A 16,526-nucleotide genomic window follows, 5' to 3' on the forward strand; every position below is an offset into this window, starting at 1 on the left:
ATTTTTTTCATTGTTGATTCGTAAATATACGAATGCAAGGAAGCAGCTAGTTGATTGAGGGCTGAAGGCCCCAAACCTCAAAATAGTTCTGTCTAAGCACATGTTGTACTTAATTTGAATTTGATTGAATGATATTCCGTATTGGAACGGTTAAGTTTACTTATGAATTTCAAAATTTACTAAAAGTTTCAATACCCAATTCGTAAATTTACTACAAAATTTCAGAAGCCAGAGGAAACACAGCTATCTGATATGGACAATATAGCAACACCGTTATTTAACCCTTTGAGCGCTGCAATTTTTCCTACCAAAATTATTGTGTAACATTATACCAATTTCATGAATTTTTCTGTAATTTTTTTGACAATTTCGGATCAAATGAACATAACATTTTATTGGCTTCAGAATTTTACCAAAATTTTAGTAAAATTGACTTTGGCGCTCAAAGGGTAAAAATTAATATTCAATTCAACGACACGTTCACTCAGTCATTGTCAACTCCAACTGTTTCAATTTCATTCTTTACTCACAAAATGACAGCTGTGTTGTCAATCAATCAATCACCAAAATTCTTATATACATACATGTGGTTGACCAAATGTCATCTTCAGTTCTGGATTCATTACTGCACAAATGTGGAATAATTTATACATTTAGAAGCAGGGGAAATGGACAGCCTTCACAGCATATTTCCATTTATGCCTTGCATCCTGTATCAAAGAACTGTTTTTAAACTCATTTACTGAAGCCAAATTTGTCCTCAGCCATGCCGTACTTGTATACCAGCAGATTTAAATACCAAGTAAAACAAGGGCTGACACAATCACATCCATGTAATGTGAACAGGTATACAGTAATGCATTGAAAATTTTTCCCGTTTACTTCAACAAAATTTAGGCTTTATCAATTAGTTTCGAAAGTCGTGCAGATAACAGAAATATTACTAATTGGTAAATCCTCGCCCCTCAAAATTATCTTGACCTCTCTGAGCAATATGAATTTATTACAGTACTTCACATGTTTACTCTTGCATACATGTACATATAGCCAAATGAACTAGGGAATGGTTTTCAGAACGAAGAGCGTTTGTTGTGTTTTAAACTGGACACGTTGCAGGTACCTGAAGGAAATTACAGGCTGATGTACCATATAATGTACCTTGATGGTAGAAATCTTTGTTAGCGGTTCAAAATTAGGGTGATGTTTGATGTTAGGAAATAGGAAACTGTTTATTTACATGTTATGGCGATACATCTGTAACAAAGCCGGTCAGTGAAAGTTGGTTATAACCACAACATTAGAGGTTGTATGGAATGTGGTACTCAACTGCTACTTATGCACCAAAGCCATGAAAGTTCAAAAGAAACTCGGGAAGTCTTCACCATTTTTTGTTGACATGAATCTGAATGTAATGACAATCAACACCACACATTTTCTACACCCAGTCAGGAACTGGACTGTTACACAGAACAATGACAGTGTACACAACACAGAAGTAATTTTACAGAAATCGTGATCTGCTGCACTAGACATAGTTGTCCTGTGGCCTCTGTTGTAAAACAGCCTAATGAATCCAGTGACCTTTACTGAGCACTTTCTATTTGGCTTAAGGAAACCTTTCTATTCTTTGTGGTTAAAGTTGGACCTCAGCTGACTCTGGCAACTTCAATGACTAGCAAAAGTCTTGACTGACAATAATGCCTCTACCGTCAATGCAGGTCCTATCCCCTTCCCACAAAAGCAGTACAATGTACTACGATATAAACTACCTTCCATCTAACAATACCACAGCCCAACACCCGGTATGACCCAAACTGGGTCACTTAGTGTGCTTACAGTTTGGGCCACTCAACACAGTGACGGAATAACATTACCATACCTGTGTATATGGAGGAAGCTATACTTTATGAGAATTTGCCATTCCTTCATGTACACATCTAATTCTCAATTTCCTATATAATTATATTCAATGAGCATTATCAATGAGCATTGTTTGAAACAGACTGAAAATGGGTCATTATCTATCAGAGAATATCCACTGGCTACAATCGTGCATTATGTACGTTCATAGGTCTTTTAACTAGTGTCCCATAGTTGAGTAGCTTACAACTGTACCTCCTCAACAATCAGGTTGATACAAGTGACACTACACGTACCTGTACACTGTAGCCTATGACTACTCCACTGGTATGCACGCTAAATACATTGTGTTATGCTGACCTCTCACCAGCCACTCTGTCCTTCCTCTTTTCAAAAGTTTTTTGTTGTTTTTTACTAAGGTGTCTAACGTGCCATCCCCAACAATATGAGATACTTGGGAACCACAGTAACAAATGTGTTTCTTCATGTAGATGACATTGTGACTGGAGGAACCCTGGCATAAACATTTCCCCGCTCCCTATTCTGTTGCAAAACCCTATAACACCGTGTTGGATAGCAAAATCTGGTCCTTTAAAATGGAGTAGATATACATGTACCTATCTACAACGCAAATTGACAAAAATCAACACACTGCAGTAAATGTGTTTGAAGGATATTCTCATATGCTTCACCATACTTCTTTTTAGTTATAAATATTTCTTTTCATTTAAAGGGCCAGTAATGCTATATTTGGATGAATTTGCCTGTATTTTTATTTTTGCATATCTAGTGCAAGTTTTTATTCTACTCCCCAAAGAATGTTGAAACACCCAATATCTAGTTTGCCAATATAACGTCTATATTAGTCTCTCCACAGTCGCTGTGCCTTGTTTTGTACGCGCCCACGATGGGCCTGCATTCGAAGGCTACGCTGTGCTAGCTGTGAGCACGTGCTGCCAGACACAGCGACTGTCCGTTTTTGCAAGGGTATGAATATTCATAAGGGTAGTGTCGTCAAAAGAAACACTCTCCAACTGGGCGGAGAAAACTTTTACTAGTAGCTGGTAGACTTATATGCGCAGTATGTTTTTATTTTTCATTTCAATTTTATTTGGCTGTGGTACTTGTCATTTTTTTATTAACGGATGCGTGGAGTTCCCGGATCAGGCAGAAATCCGACCGGTTGCTTGCAAGAACGTCCAGACCCTGGGTTTCGCGTCGGGTCTCTGAAGGGCGTGTGCATCTTCCGACAGGGAAGAACTCGAATCGCAGGGTCTCTGCCAGACTACGTCTATATGTAAAATGCACTGTTATTGTTTACATTTGAATTCTAGTTCGGACCAGAATTCACTTGTCAACAATAACAATGCAGCGTACATATGTACAGGCTGAGTTGACAAGCTGAATACTGTGTATCTCAACATGCTTTGGGGAGTAGAACAAGAAATTATGGTTGACATTCAAAACAAAAAAAAGTGAAAAAAATCATCATTACTGGCCCTTTTACTGAAAATTATCAAATTGTAGAATATCCAACTTGGTGTTAATTTGTATGAGAACAATTATCTGAGACCTTTCATGATTGTAAAACCTCTGTTAGAGAGCTGGGTACGACTGCCAGATGGTGAACACAGGTAAGTGTGATGAACAGGGGTTGAATGACCTTCAGAATTACTGTAGGAGACCTAAATAGTATGCACCTATTCATAAAATCCGATTTTTACTCCGCTATTAGACCACTGTACAGTCTGTTAATATTTATCAGTTTGATAATGCCATCTCCTATTACTTGATTTATGTATATGTTGCCTGTGATGAGATGTTCTGGAAAATTCTCATCGGCATTGACATTGAACATCTGTCCATTCATAATGCATTGCCTAATTGATCATTAGTATCATATACTATACAAAATGCAACACATTTTCACTTCTATTTTTATAATTCTTGCGTAATTTCAACGTTTGTTGCACACTGATTATACAAATTCAATCTAGTATGATGTGGACTTTTAATTTACTGCATTTCCAAAAACTCAGGTATATGGCATAATATGCATATTATATCCGTGTTATGATTATGATCATATTGTCCTCCATGATTATTAATGATTAACATTCATTTCATCCTTAGTACGATGAGATTCTTTACCAATCCATCAGTGTTTTCCATGCTGCGTATTTGAGAGGCAGGCCAACCGGCTTAATTTCATTCACAACTCACCTGCAGACTCAGTGCACTGTAAGCACATACTAACTGAGAGTTTGAGAGCTTGGAAGGGAGTGTGTGTACAATGTACTGGAGGTGTGCAATGGTGGCTTATCTTCTCATGGACTAAGTGACAACTTGACCACAGATTTCAACACATACACATGAGCAGACCGAAAAAGCTTTCGTAGTTTCAAATTTGTTTTTGTTGTTTTCATAGTATTTAAACGGCTCTCGACTTGGCTAAAAAAATTTCAAAATACTGAACCAAAATATGTAGTCTCAGTGCTAGACTTGCAGTAGCAAAGACATCCACATAGTGTTTTACATTTAAGAGACATCTACAATTTCCATTTTTGGTCAGAATTCCAAGAGTGAAAATAATTATGCATCAACTCTGTTGCTCCTGAGATCATGAAATCATGCGAAAGATGACCTGTTGATACCTTGTTCCGAGATGATATGAACCTACATGTACAGTATTCCTGGAACCTGGGGACACTAGCAAAGGCCATGCAATATTTCTGAGGCACAACAGGCCACATTGCAATTCAATACTATTCTGGGGGGTTAACTGCTATTTGTTTGTTATGAAAGGGCCTCCTAAGCCAGACACAATATATACATGGAAGGCTTCACTTCCTGCCCTCTTCAGGTGTATAATGTCAAATTCAGTACCTCCACAGATGACTTTCTGTGAAATGAATTCACTTGGACAGATACCATCATTAGCCGGCACACAGTCCATGTAGCCGACAATGAGATGCAAATGATATGCGGTCAAGGTCTCCTCAACTAACTTTCAGCTGGTTCTTCACTTTCTACTATTTTTATAGTATTTTTTACAAAGGCACAGACTTATTCTACCTGCAACTTAAAACTGATAGTGATTTTGTAGCTCATTCTTTACTATTTTTCATAGTTTTTGGTAGCCGGTAACAGACACTTCGTGTTCGTGTCGGCTACATGGACGATCTACCCATTAGCCTTGCAATAGGTACTACCTATTCACCTCTAAAACAGTATGAATGGCACCAAAAAGACATTTTTACTAGGATTCATAAAGAGGGTTAAATAGATGTATTTATAATGTATTTATATATATTGTTTAAATCGTATGCATGGACTGTTTGGTACAGAGGCGGTGTAGTGTAAGTTTGGGATATGTTACAGGCTCAGCTTTTCTCACAATACTTTGAGAATTTTTGTCGTCATATTCACGAAATTTCCTATCCCAGTTGGTTACAGCCACTTTGACTCAGTGATAGAACCATTTTGACAGCACACAATGCATTTGAAAATCACCTGCTCATACAGTACATAAACAACACTCATTTGTGTTGCCAGTTTAAGGTAAGTTAATATTTAACCTTTTACATTCTACTCTACAGTTTCAGCCCATTGTTGTCTATGTGATACTCTGTACATTGTGAGTGGCCTTTTAACCCTGGATCTGGGGCTGAGAATATCCAATGGGAGTACAGTAATGTGGCAGTAAAACCCTCAAGACGTTCCATAGAATTCTTTTTAAGATTTCAATCTTGATATCTTCCTCTGGTTTCCCTAATTTATGTGTGCAAACATTAGATGTGAGATGCATACCTAACCACTACCCGGCACAGTATCGGCAGCAGCGCAGCCCAACAAGTCCAGACACAGTTGATGTCTGACCCAGATAACTTTACAAGAACTTTACTGAAGCATACACTGTGTTCAGAAAGAATAGTGGTGCACAAACCTACAGGGGTGTTTGAAAGGTCAATATAAAGCAGTCTTGTTACTACAGGAACTGTCGCAAATGTATTCAGTGAATTGTACAGTCAAATTCCAGTGTCTGCAAACTGTACGATGTATCGTTCACAGATCATCCAATAATGTTTGTCTAATAACCCCTAATGTAATTAATTTTGCTCAATTAATGATATTTTTTCAACCATCACAGAAACAAGTGTAACAAAAGTGCTAGATTTTTAATTTTACGAAGCTATACATTTTACACTGCAACACACATGTACATCGGTAAGAGAGTGATATCATTAGACTGATGTACTCTGGTATACAAATTGTGTTGTTTGCCTGTAAGGTACAGCACTTTGGGTTACAACTTTGTGTTTATGTAGAAATATGCCTGTGGTTTAGCAAGAGTATGCAAGTAGCGCCATGCATACATGTATGTGTAGAAACATTTATGGCATGTGAGCATGCATACTGTTTACTGGTGTAGGTTGTTTTCACCTGTGTGAATCAGGAAATATGTAAAAATATTCAGCACCCTTACAGTATTTCTCGGAGGCAGATATAACCCTAGCCAGGTTTTCAGGATGTAATTAACCTTTTCAAGCCTCACTTACTGCTACAATACCTGAATCACCCTCACATATTTAGGGTTCAGGCCTGAGAGGTTTAACCCTATGAGTGCTGTAATTTTTCCCACCAAAATTTCAGCGCAACATTTTACAAATTTTTATGAATTTTACTGTAATTTTTTTGATAATTTTGGATCAAATGGACACCTCATTTCATTTGCTACAGTTTTTCACCAAAATTTTGGCAAAAATCTGAAAAAAAATTTGACTGGGGCATATTTTATAAAGGTGACAAAAATTGACTTTGGCGTTCAAAGAGTTTTAACACAAACGGTGCCACCATTACCAAAATAGCTCAGGCAAGGTTAACCCAAGCTTATACAGAATAGATAATCCCATTTTGAAAATTCACAGGAACGTTCTAACTTCACGTTGCGAGCCTGAAGACATCCCTGTGAGCTCAATCATCTCTTATTGGCCTGAGACATGGGGCATCATCTGTACATCACATGTCACTATCAATCAAAGAGTAATCATGCATGTCCATGTGCCTCTCTCTGACCCCACTGCTATGGTAACACAAAACTACTTGCATCAATTTCGCTTCAACAAAGCGACGCATTTTGGCTGGTCTTCTTAAAATCTCAGTAATATGCAGTTTCCCAGATAATGAGCTTAGTGCGCTTTTACACATTCCAAGATCTCTTTGCAATTGCCGAACCTGACATGTTTTCACCTGCTCCGATACAAGCTGTTATATTTGCTATCATCCAAGTCCAGACAGAAAAAAAAATTATCAGTCTAATTTATTTTCTATAAATTTGTTGCAGAACCACTTCAGTTCTTTGTCCAGGTGCTTTACAAAACAATTACACAAGTTCAAATTGGAGTCATCAACAAGATAGCAATGATATCAAAACTTATACAATTACTGAATCCTACTTTGCTTGTGTCTTTTAGTATAATTCATTTCCTTAAGTACATTTTCATGAAGCCATGCATTTCCCAGTCAATACAAGCAATATGAGTCTTTCCACAGTAAAGCGCAACATTTGACATTCCCAATTTTGGAGCTCTAGCTTTTTCAATGATAACAGCATTCACACAGAATGATATTATTTTTAGTAAGTACTACATATGAACATATATAAAAAATAATATTAAAGCTGTATGTCCAGCTCAACAAAAATTATAGATTTTTATCTTTGTAAATATGGCCTCTATTTGCTCACCATTTTGTGACATTTTGTACCCCTGTAACATTAGGAAGGGATATTTACAATATTTATACCATTTGAATTTATTTCAAATGCAAAGTAGTAATGTATTATAAGCAATTACGAACTAAATTTATTCTTAGAAAAAAAGCACTAGGGAAAGGGCCAAATATTATGCCCAAAAATATTGCTAACGCGTGTAACAATGTCTGTCCAACTCTATGCGAATTGATAATATGAGAACAATAAATATAAAGAAGGCTGTAAGCTGCAACAAACCACTCATACATTTGACTAACAATGAAATCTTCCACTATGTAACATTCTTTATTCTGTCTTTATTGAAGCTTGGGTTCTCTTGCAGTTAAAAATATTTCTGGAAGGAGTGTGTCCACATGTTACACGTGTTAACTCATTTCCAAAATCAAGATTTAAAAAAAATTCTTTTGGTATACATTGCTGAAATTTTGTCATTTGAGGGTGCCCTAAAGTTCATGTTTTATGGCACAATTGAATATAAACCGATGGCCACCATTACAGAGAGCACCTGAATGGCAGGATGTGTGTCCTCTTTGTACACACGTTACCGGTGTTACACGCGTGGAAGTAATTGTAGTTTAATTAAATACTGGATAGAATAATGTTAATTTGTTTTTTAGTGTGACAATTCTATCTGTATCAGAAAGTTACTGAAAGCTTTCTTTACAACTATTGATGCACCTTAGATGCCCATATCGTTTATGAACGAATTGGACAGAACTGATGATGTGTGTCCAATGTTACATACGTTATCCCATAGACAATACAGGGGTCTTCCCTCTGTTGTCTATATGGTTATCCACAGAGCCAATTGATAACAATTCACATCATAATTCTGAGGTATTTAACTTTGTCATGACATATACATATATAAATCAATCAAGTACATTTATTCAGAATGGAACACCCACAATTTGTGTATAAAGCCAATCCAGTGTCTGTATATGTTACATACATTGCCAGTTGCCATAACGTTGCATCAGATATCCTCCTCTTCTGATAATATTAAGATTAAAACATCTTCTGAAGTGTGTTTCTAGTTCTTTTAGACTAATTGGTTTCTTTCAAACTTGGCACAGGGATGATAATGGGATACATGTGATCAAATACAATACAATGTCATGTCTGTCCATGTTACACGCGTTACTGTTGCCGCGACAATTCGCCCTCCTTCTTAAACAAAGAAATTATTTATCTTAAAAAAAATATTTTTAGATGACACACCTGTAGTACTGTCCACCCACTCAACTTTTAGATTCAGATTAATAAATTTAATTTTTGACCTTATTGTCACAAAGTGGTTGCACTTTACTGTGGAATGACTCATATTTGAAAGATCAGATATCCAACGACTCTTGTGACTCCTACACGATCTTTCATCCTTGTAGTATTATTAGGATTAATCCATTGAGTTTCACTGAACACTTCACAAGCATTTAGCCAACTCTGTATTGCATTGTTGCTGTACATATATAACTTAGTTTTATATGGACAAAAAATTTGCATTTTTTCTACCTGCACTAGCAGCAAATGTTGGACTTCAAATTATACATCTACAGATTATCCACCTAAAAATTAAGGCAGGAGTTGCGGCACTTGAAGATTTGATGAATATCTGCTATCATTTCAACATGCTTATTATCATGATTGAACCTCAAATCATTATCATCAAATAATTAATTAATTCACATCACTGCTGTGTCATGAATCAATAAATTTATGGCCGTTTCATTGATTTGATAAATCCAAGCATCCTAGTGATTCTTCATTTGATATGAGTGTGTCAACGAACCACGCTACCATATCATTTGACGAACCAATGAGCTCTGTTCAAGTTAAGAATAAGTGAAATATCAGCACTTAACAGTCACAGAATGGTTCCCCACCTGAGGAACTTTGGGAAAGGGCTACACTAGTGCTTTGTGGACAAATCTATGTGTTAGTAACCAGATACAAGAATTCATTTGCAAAATACAAGAATATATACCAATCAACTATTGTTATGCAAATAATACATTGTTATGTAAATAAACCACTCCTGTGTTTTTCTGAGCTGCAGAGAACTCTAATTGTATATTACACAAAAGAGTGAGTCGTCCTGTAATTCAACATGAAGTCTTCTGGTGTTAAATGTGTCACCTACCATTCTCACAATTTAACCCTTTCTATGATATTTTAGACGGCATTGCAGTTGATATGATGGGTATCGACATGTACAATTGGTGAAACAGGTAAATATATATAGATAAATGCATGAGTGCTGGGACCTGGGGCCAAATCTTACATACTAGTGAGGTAGAAAAAGTCCATGTTTTTAACTTGCGGAACTTTGTAAGACCATGCCTCACCAGTTCTGGTGTGGAGTTCTTGACATCAACAATCTCTGACTTTGACAATATTTCTTGCCATACCAAAATTTTCCACCTCAAGAAATATTGCTGATTCTTTATATGTTTTAGACTTTTCATTTTATTTCCTATCATGTATTACTCTAAATCTTTTGTCGTTACTCAGATACATGATCTTCACACAGTATGTCCTAACACCATGCTCTTCTGCTCCCCTCATTTCATCACTTGACTTCAGCACACGCTTCCCATGACACAGAAGTCAGGAATACACAGTTCGCTGACATCACGTCACTAACCAACATGTCAACAATACAATGACTATATTTATTATCCGTACGTAACAATTTAAAAGATGCAATAATTGGTTAAGAAGTCCTTCCACACATCACAGTTTAGATCTCTGAGTAACAAGACTTATAGTATTTCTGTTTCATTTTCCTTCTGTTCTACATGATGATGCGATGTCTCTGCAATTTTAATTTCATTTTCACAGAATGACATTTGTAATTTAGTAGTTGAATAATAATCCAATACAGTACTTTACGACGCACTGGACAAACTCTTTCACTTGACATCTCAGAATGTGAATGCATCATTAACAATTTATCAGGCTTTCATATTCATCATATCACAAAGTCAAATCTCATATAAAAACCCCACTAGATATCTTGAGGCATACAAGCCAGAAGCTAAATGATGATCTTTCTGTAACAAATCTAACTGTTTTCATTTTCTTGTTCATACTAAAAAACAAGAAAACCATTCAACAAACATTCTGGCCTTTAATATCACCAACTGAAGTTACTTACGCTGGCTCAAAGGCACTACATGTCAACACTCTTCACTAGTGGTATGGTTGATTTTCTAACACATTCTCTCCTCTGAGAGTGTATTGCATCGATGAAGAATGGCCAAAACTGCAATACTGACATCTTATTTTGAAAATTCTATTGCAAAGCTGATTGCAAGTCATGTTTGGATTACATACATCAATTTACTGAACCAAATTAATCATGGCATGTTTCAAAAATAAAGCTAGACATAGGGATCATTCGCTATTCTTATAAACAAAGAGTCCTGGCTGGATCTACTCTAGGAAATATGAGGTTTCTTTACAATGAACTCGGTCAATGCCAACCTTTGACAGGGTTGATGTTGGGTCAAAGGTCACTGAAGATCTTGTTTTACAGCTCAGGTCAAATGATTCTGAAGTATGACTTTGGTAACAGTTAGGCATCTGCTGGTTACCCTGACCTGCATGTTGTTTCAGGAAGGATATTCTGACCTGTGACCTAAGGGGAAGATATTACTGAACCTTGACCTTGGTCAAAACACATCTTTCACTCAGATCTCTGTACGCTCAAACCCTAGACATCAGTTGTGTTATTCAAAAGGGTTTTCACTATGTGGAAATGTTTCTGAAATCATTTTGGCTATTAAAAATTGATATTACACCTGTGTACTCCTGCATATTTTCTGGCATGAAATACTGTACACACACTGAGCGCAAATTGCCACTATCATGGAGAAACTGCTTTGGTAAGTCTACATATACTGCAATATCTTCGCAAAATAGATAGCTGTGCCCTGCCTTTCTGTTTATGGGAAAACAGTGTCAACATATGTATGCCTGGCATATATGGTATAAAATGAAGCAGATGCTACTATACAGATGCTAGGGGAGCCAAAATAAATTGAACTTAAAAAGTTTACCTTTACCAGCAACTGAACAACACATATAAATAAACATTTGTCCTTTAGCCATGTGAGAGCTGCATATCAGTTAAAGAGTCACTGATATTCTTTCCTCTGTTATGTAAATTGATACCCGGTGACTTTCATGGTAAAAAGATACGGGTTCATTATCTCACTGTGTGACTGTACGATCACAACAAAGGAAAAACACCTGTTGGTCACCGGGTGGTGCAATGGCTGTCTTTCTGAACAGTTCAGTTCAAGTTTTACCCTTTATAGCAGCTGGAATACCAACAACACACAATCTCTCTCCCACAAACACACCATGGTGAATTTGATGCGGAGATGCCAATTCTGTTTGAGTTCTATGCAAAGTTACATGTTCACAAATTTTGCAAACACATTGTCTCAAATTTCTTGAAGAATACATGATCGTTCGATAATTTAAATCTTTTCCTAATGTAATCAATTTCTGTTCATATTCACAATATGAAATCTGAAACATTTAATGAAACTTTTTCTGACCCTATCACCCTATCACTCAGTAAATGAGGAAATATAACACTAAGCATGTATTGTTGATGGCCCACACTAGGGGCATTCTTTAAATGGCACACAGAGGAATGACTTCTGGTAGGTATAGAGAACGCTAAGTTGGTCATCAATTACCCAGGAAGTTACTATTTTAGTTATAACGACATGGAAACCTGTACTGCATGCTGCGGGCACTTCCCATGTGATGCCATCTGCCAAAACTTGATAGGATTACATGTGCATCTACATATTTCTCAGTGCATAAGCCCACAAAAACATCTCCCGTTGTTCGTAGTTCTATCGTTGCACACATTTCAAAATGCACACATGCAACATGCATGTGCACAGATGTTCACATCCACGGGTATTTTCAGTGGTATATGAAATGCTGTAACCATGTTCACCCTAGCACGGTGACGGTGTACAGCCTACAATTTTTGTGAAATTTTCTGATGTACATATAATGACCATACTGGTGCGTTTCCAGTCTTTCCTTTATTCCTTTCTGCCGGAGCATTTTTGAAATTTCACATTTAAAACATTAATAACACACAGTTGAGCTAATGCTAATAGATCAAGTGCTACTAATCACATACAATTTCTGATTCATCCATCAGCTCTTGACAAAAGTGCAGTAGCCTGATGAACTTCACAGCATTGATGACATCAAAGTATTTTATGAATTTCAAAACGCAAGGAGTTTAGTAACCTCAAAGGATCTCTTGATGTAGTAGAATTCCCTGAGGTTAATCAGAAAGAGAGTATTTCAAGTGGAATGTTGCCATACGATACTGTACACAATATACTGTACCAGTATATAGTTATTTCATGTACTCATATAGGATGACCATGAAACTGTATTTGGTTCTGTAATTATTAAACTTTCCCTCCCATATGGTAGGAATGAACTGATTTAAATTATTTACACTCACATGGTATCTCTAAGTTGTTGATCTATCTGTGGTTGATGTGTCAGCCAAGAATGACGGTGATTAGTTACTGAACTTGACCAAACAAGACAAAAGACCAAAAACACTGATATCTTTTTTATGAAGTAATGGCAGCTACAGTGATCTTGAATTTGAAACCTTGTAACTTGGCCAACAGTTTTAAAGCGGTTTTCCATATTACAAATCAAATACATAACATGTTCATCATAAAGTTCATAATCTCTATAAGCATGGTCTCAGACTTATAAATTCCGATATGGGTCTGCTAGATATGGATGTGTAAAATGGACATATAATATTACAGCACTTATCGAATGGTACCAGATATGCATCACTATTTCTGGTAAATGTACGGTATGTAACCAAATGCAACTTATTACTGATAGACAGGGGGAAGATCATGAATTTTCTCATTGTGAAATTCGACTCTACAGGTAAATATCGAAATAAAATATTTCTGAATGTCAAAATGAATTTTGTATACATTGATGACAAATTTTCATCAAAACATATTTCTTTTTCCCTTCCATCAAACATTGTTTATCACCTTCCATCAAAACATTGGTTTATCACCTTGTATCAACTCCAAAGTGCCAAGAGGCTGTCACAAAATTTTGAAAATATTACTAAAGTACAAAATTCAAGACTGAGAAGCCAGATAATCTTCCAGCTCATTTATTTATTGAAGTATGTCATTCATATTGGTTACAAGATTACTATTCGAGAAAACCCAAACTTCAACATTTTAAAAGGCTTTACACGACTTTGTACTAGTTTGCTTTCCTTTCCCTACTGCTGTGATAGATTTCTGAACTTAAAACTTAGAAAGAGAGCATTCCTTTATTTTGAGATTTCTGGGAGTTCCCTGTGTAAACAGTTTACATCTACAGGTGCCCTCTGTCTGCATTCAAATGTTAAACTTCTGCAATCAATCTTGGCTGTCTGTTTGAGGGTAAGGGGACTCCCTGAAAATGTCTGACAATTTGTCATGTATTTTGCTCGTAATACAATCATTACTACCATGGGGAACAAAAAAAGATTTAGAAGGCATTCTACAAATAAAGGCACTTGCGAGTTACTATAAGAGTTAACAGTATTATTGTTCAGAGTCAAAAACTATCAAATTATGTTTACAGAACTTTGTTTCTTGAAGATTGAAAAAAGAGCATACCCAAGCAACTCACTTGGTATTGCTTCACAACATGGAATGAAAAAAAACAGACTCTCACTCAAGGATATGAAAGAGCAGAACTTGCTCAGTCATGAAGCGTGTCTTTCTTACAAACTTTATGAAAAGAGTTGCAAAAAGAGTCAATATTACCATTTGTGAAAGAGGAAGTGATGACCCAAATTTCAAGATCATCCCAGCTAGGAAGTAGTGCCACACAGATTTACACATTTTCGGACAGACACACACACATGCTGTACATAAGAATTTTATTAATCACATGTATATAAGTCTGACTGTTCCACTTACCTGAGATAAAACTGACGCAGTACAAATGCTGCCTGACTTGAGTTTTTTGGTATATCAAATACATCCAACAATTCCTCCCATCTGTAATCGTCTGTAACCTACAGAAAACACGACAAAATTTGAGTCCCCCGTTCGATGTCGACGATTTTATTCACACATACCAGTGCAATTTGTGTTAATCATATGCACAAGCTATCACTCAATAGCTTGATCGAATGTCAACAATAAAAGTCCGCGAATTCAGTTTTTATTATAAAACATCGGCACCCACTCCTCCTGGTTGACTTTGCTAACACGATCCCTTCGAAACAAAAGACAAGCCTCAAAATGTGACCAATATGGTTAGAATTTTACTTTTAATTCATCCCCTAACACGCGAAATCACGATAGAATACGATAAATTATACATTTCTTTCAGGAAAGGGTTACAAATCGAAGTGCAGGCGCGAGATTTGAAAAGGAAACGGAACGAATGAAAACCCAACTCGTGCTAACAGCTGATTTTTGAAAGAATCGCAAGGAGATGGAATGAGAGCGAGTCTACAAAATTGCACTGGGTAACGCTGACCAACAACATTTTTTGTCGAAAACGTCTTCATCTACACACGTCTTTCACTGCTGCATATTTAAAAACCCTTAGATAATTGTCCATTGAAGTAAATTTGCTCCCCTTATCAGCAACAACAACAATAAACAGGCAACAAATTTAGGGAATGGTTTACCAACCTTCGTAAAGCCTCCCATGGAAGTCACTTTAGTATACAGCAAGTACAGGTCCAATTCTTTCCGATCAAACGATGGTAGCTTGTAAATTGGAGTCCTACGGAATCAGAGAAACGCAATCAGATATTTGAGCTCGCATACTACAGAGTCCCGATACCAGAAATCGGGAAAATTACCCAATGTTTAGATATGTTACCGGAAAAGTTAACTCACCCCTTTGCAGCATGAAAACGTTTCAGGTCTTCCATGAACGACCCATACACCTTTCCGTACGATTCTGGGTCCTTTCCGAGATGTCTTTCCATTGTTTTCCGCAATTTTTCCTTCGCTACGAACTATGGATCATAAGTAATTCCAAGTTAAACGAAGTAATGTTGCATCGTAAGTTCACATATCCATCGCTGATCATTGATGCACCCACTTCCACAAAAGACCTTCAGTCTCAACTCCCAACACAGCGTACGAGTATACGTGCAAGGCGGTTTTCTACCCTTCTAAAATAGCAAATTTCTGACAAAATTTGAAAATCCCGAGGACGGTTATCCAACTTCAGGATGTCGTCTGTAAACCAGCTGGAGGAATACGGCGATACCGTTAACTTGCGATCAAATTAAGACGGTATAAAGTTCAATATAGAAATGGGATCGACACAAAAAATCGCAACAAAAAATAATGAACATGCCGAAATTTTCAATTGCGCTTAGAGGGGGTGACCTAAATGAACAATGCCTCTGCGGCCCTTGCCAATATGGCGTCGCCCATACGAGGTAAACAAAGATTGACCTTTTATGCACAGTATGCATAGTGTTTTGACCTCTAGTTGGCCTAGAAAATGTTCATTTTTTCACGGTATCTAGGAAAAAACTCATAAGTATTAGAACTTTGAAAATCATAAGTGAAGAGCACACATAATGGAACATAAACAGGACAAATTACAAACACTTACAAGCCTCGTTTTGGGGAGCTCCTGGTGCGAGTCGAGCGAGATGAAACTTGTTTCCGAAACTGAAGAGCTAAAAAAAGTGTTCTCGCTTAAAAGTGGCAACTATTTGATCTTTAATCTGCTTCCCTCAACTTTGTTCAATTGTCCGAATGGACAAAGGTTTTACGTAGATGATTCTGACCGCGGTGGCGGGAAAACACGCAATAAAGAAGGAAATAATTGT

General features: G+C 36.8%; 1 protein-coding gene across 1 annotated transcript in view; it reads right to left on the reverse strand.

Annotated features, from left to right (window-relative positions):
* The window catches only part of LOC139114347 (AT-rich interactive domain-containing protein 2-like), a 53,802-nt gene extending 37,740 nt beyond the window's left edge, over nt 1-16,062 (reverse strand). Inside the window, exons 1-3 of the mRNA XM_070676019.1 lie at nt 15,574-16,062; nt 15,364-15,457; nt 14,638-14,735 (exon numbers count right to left, since the gene is read on the reverse strand). Of these exons, the coding sequence (XP_070532120.1) occupies nt 14,638-14,735; nt 15,364-15,457; nt 15,574-15,665 (284 nt within the window). The 5' untranslated portion in view covers nt 15,666-16,062. The remainder of the gene's footprint in view (nt 1-14,637; nt 14,736-15,363; nt 15,458-15,573) is intronic.
* Between the last annotated feature and the right edge of the window lie 464 nt (nt 16,063-16,526).

The sequence above is a fragment of the Ptychodera flava genome, chromosome 2, assembly GCF_041260155.1.
Source record: "Ptychodera flava strain L36383 chromosome 2, AS_Pfla_20210202, whole genome shotgun sequence".
Classification (NCBI taxonomy): Eukaryota; Metazoa; Hemichordata; class Enteropneusta; family Ptychoderidae; genus Ptychodera; species Ptychodera flava.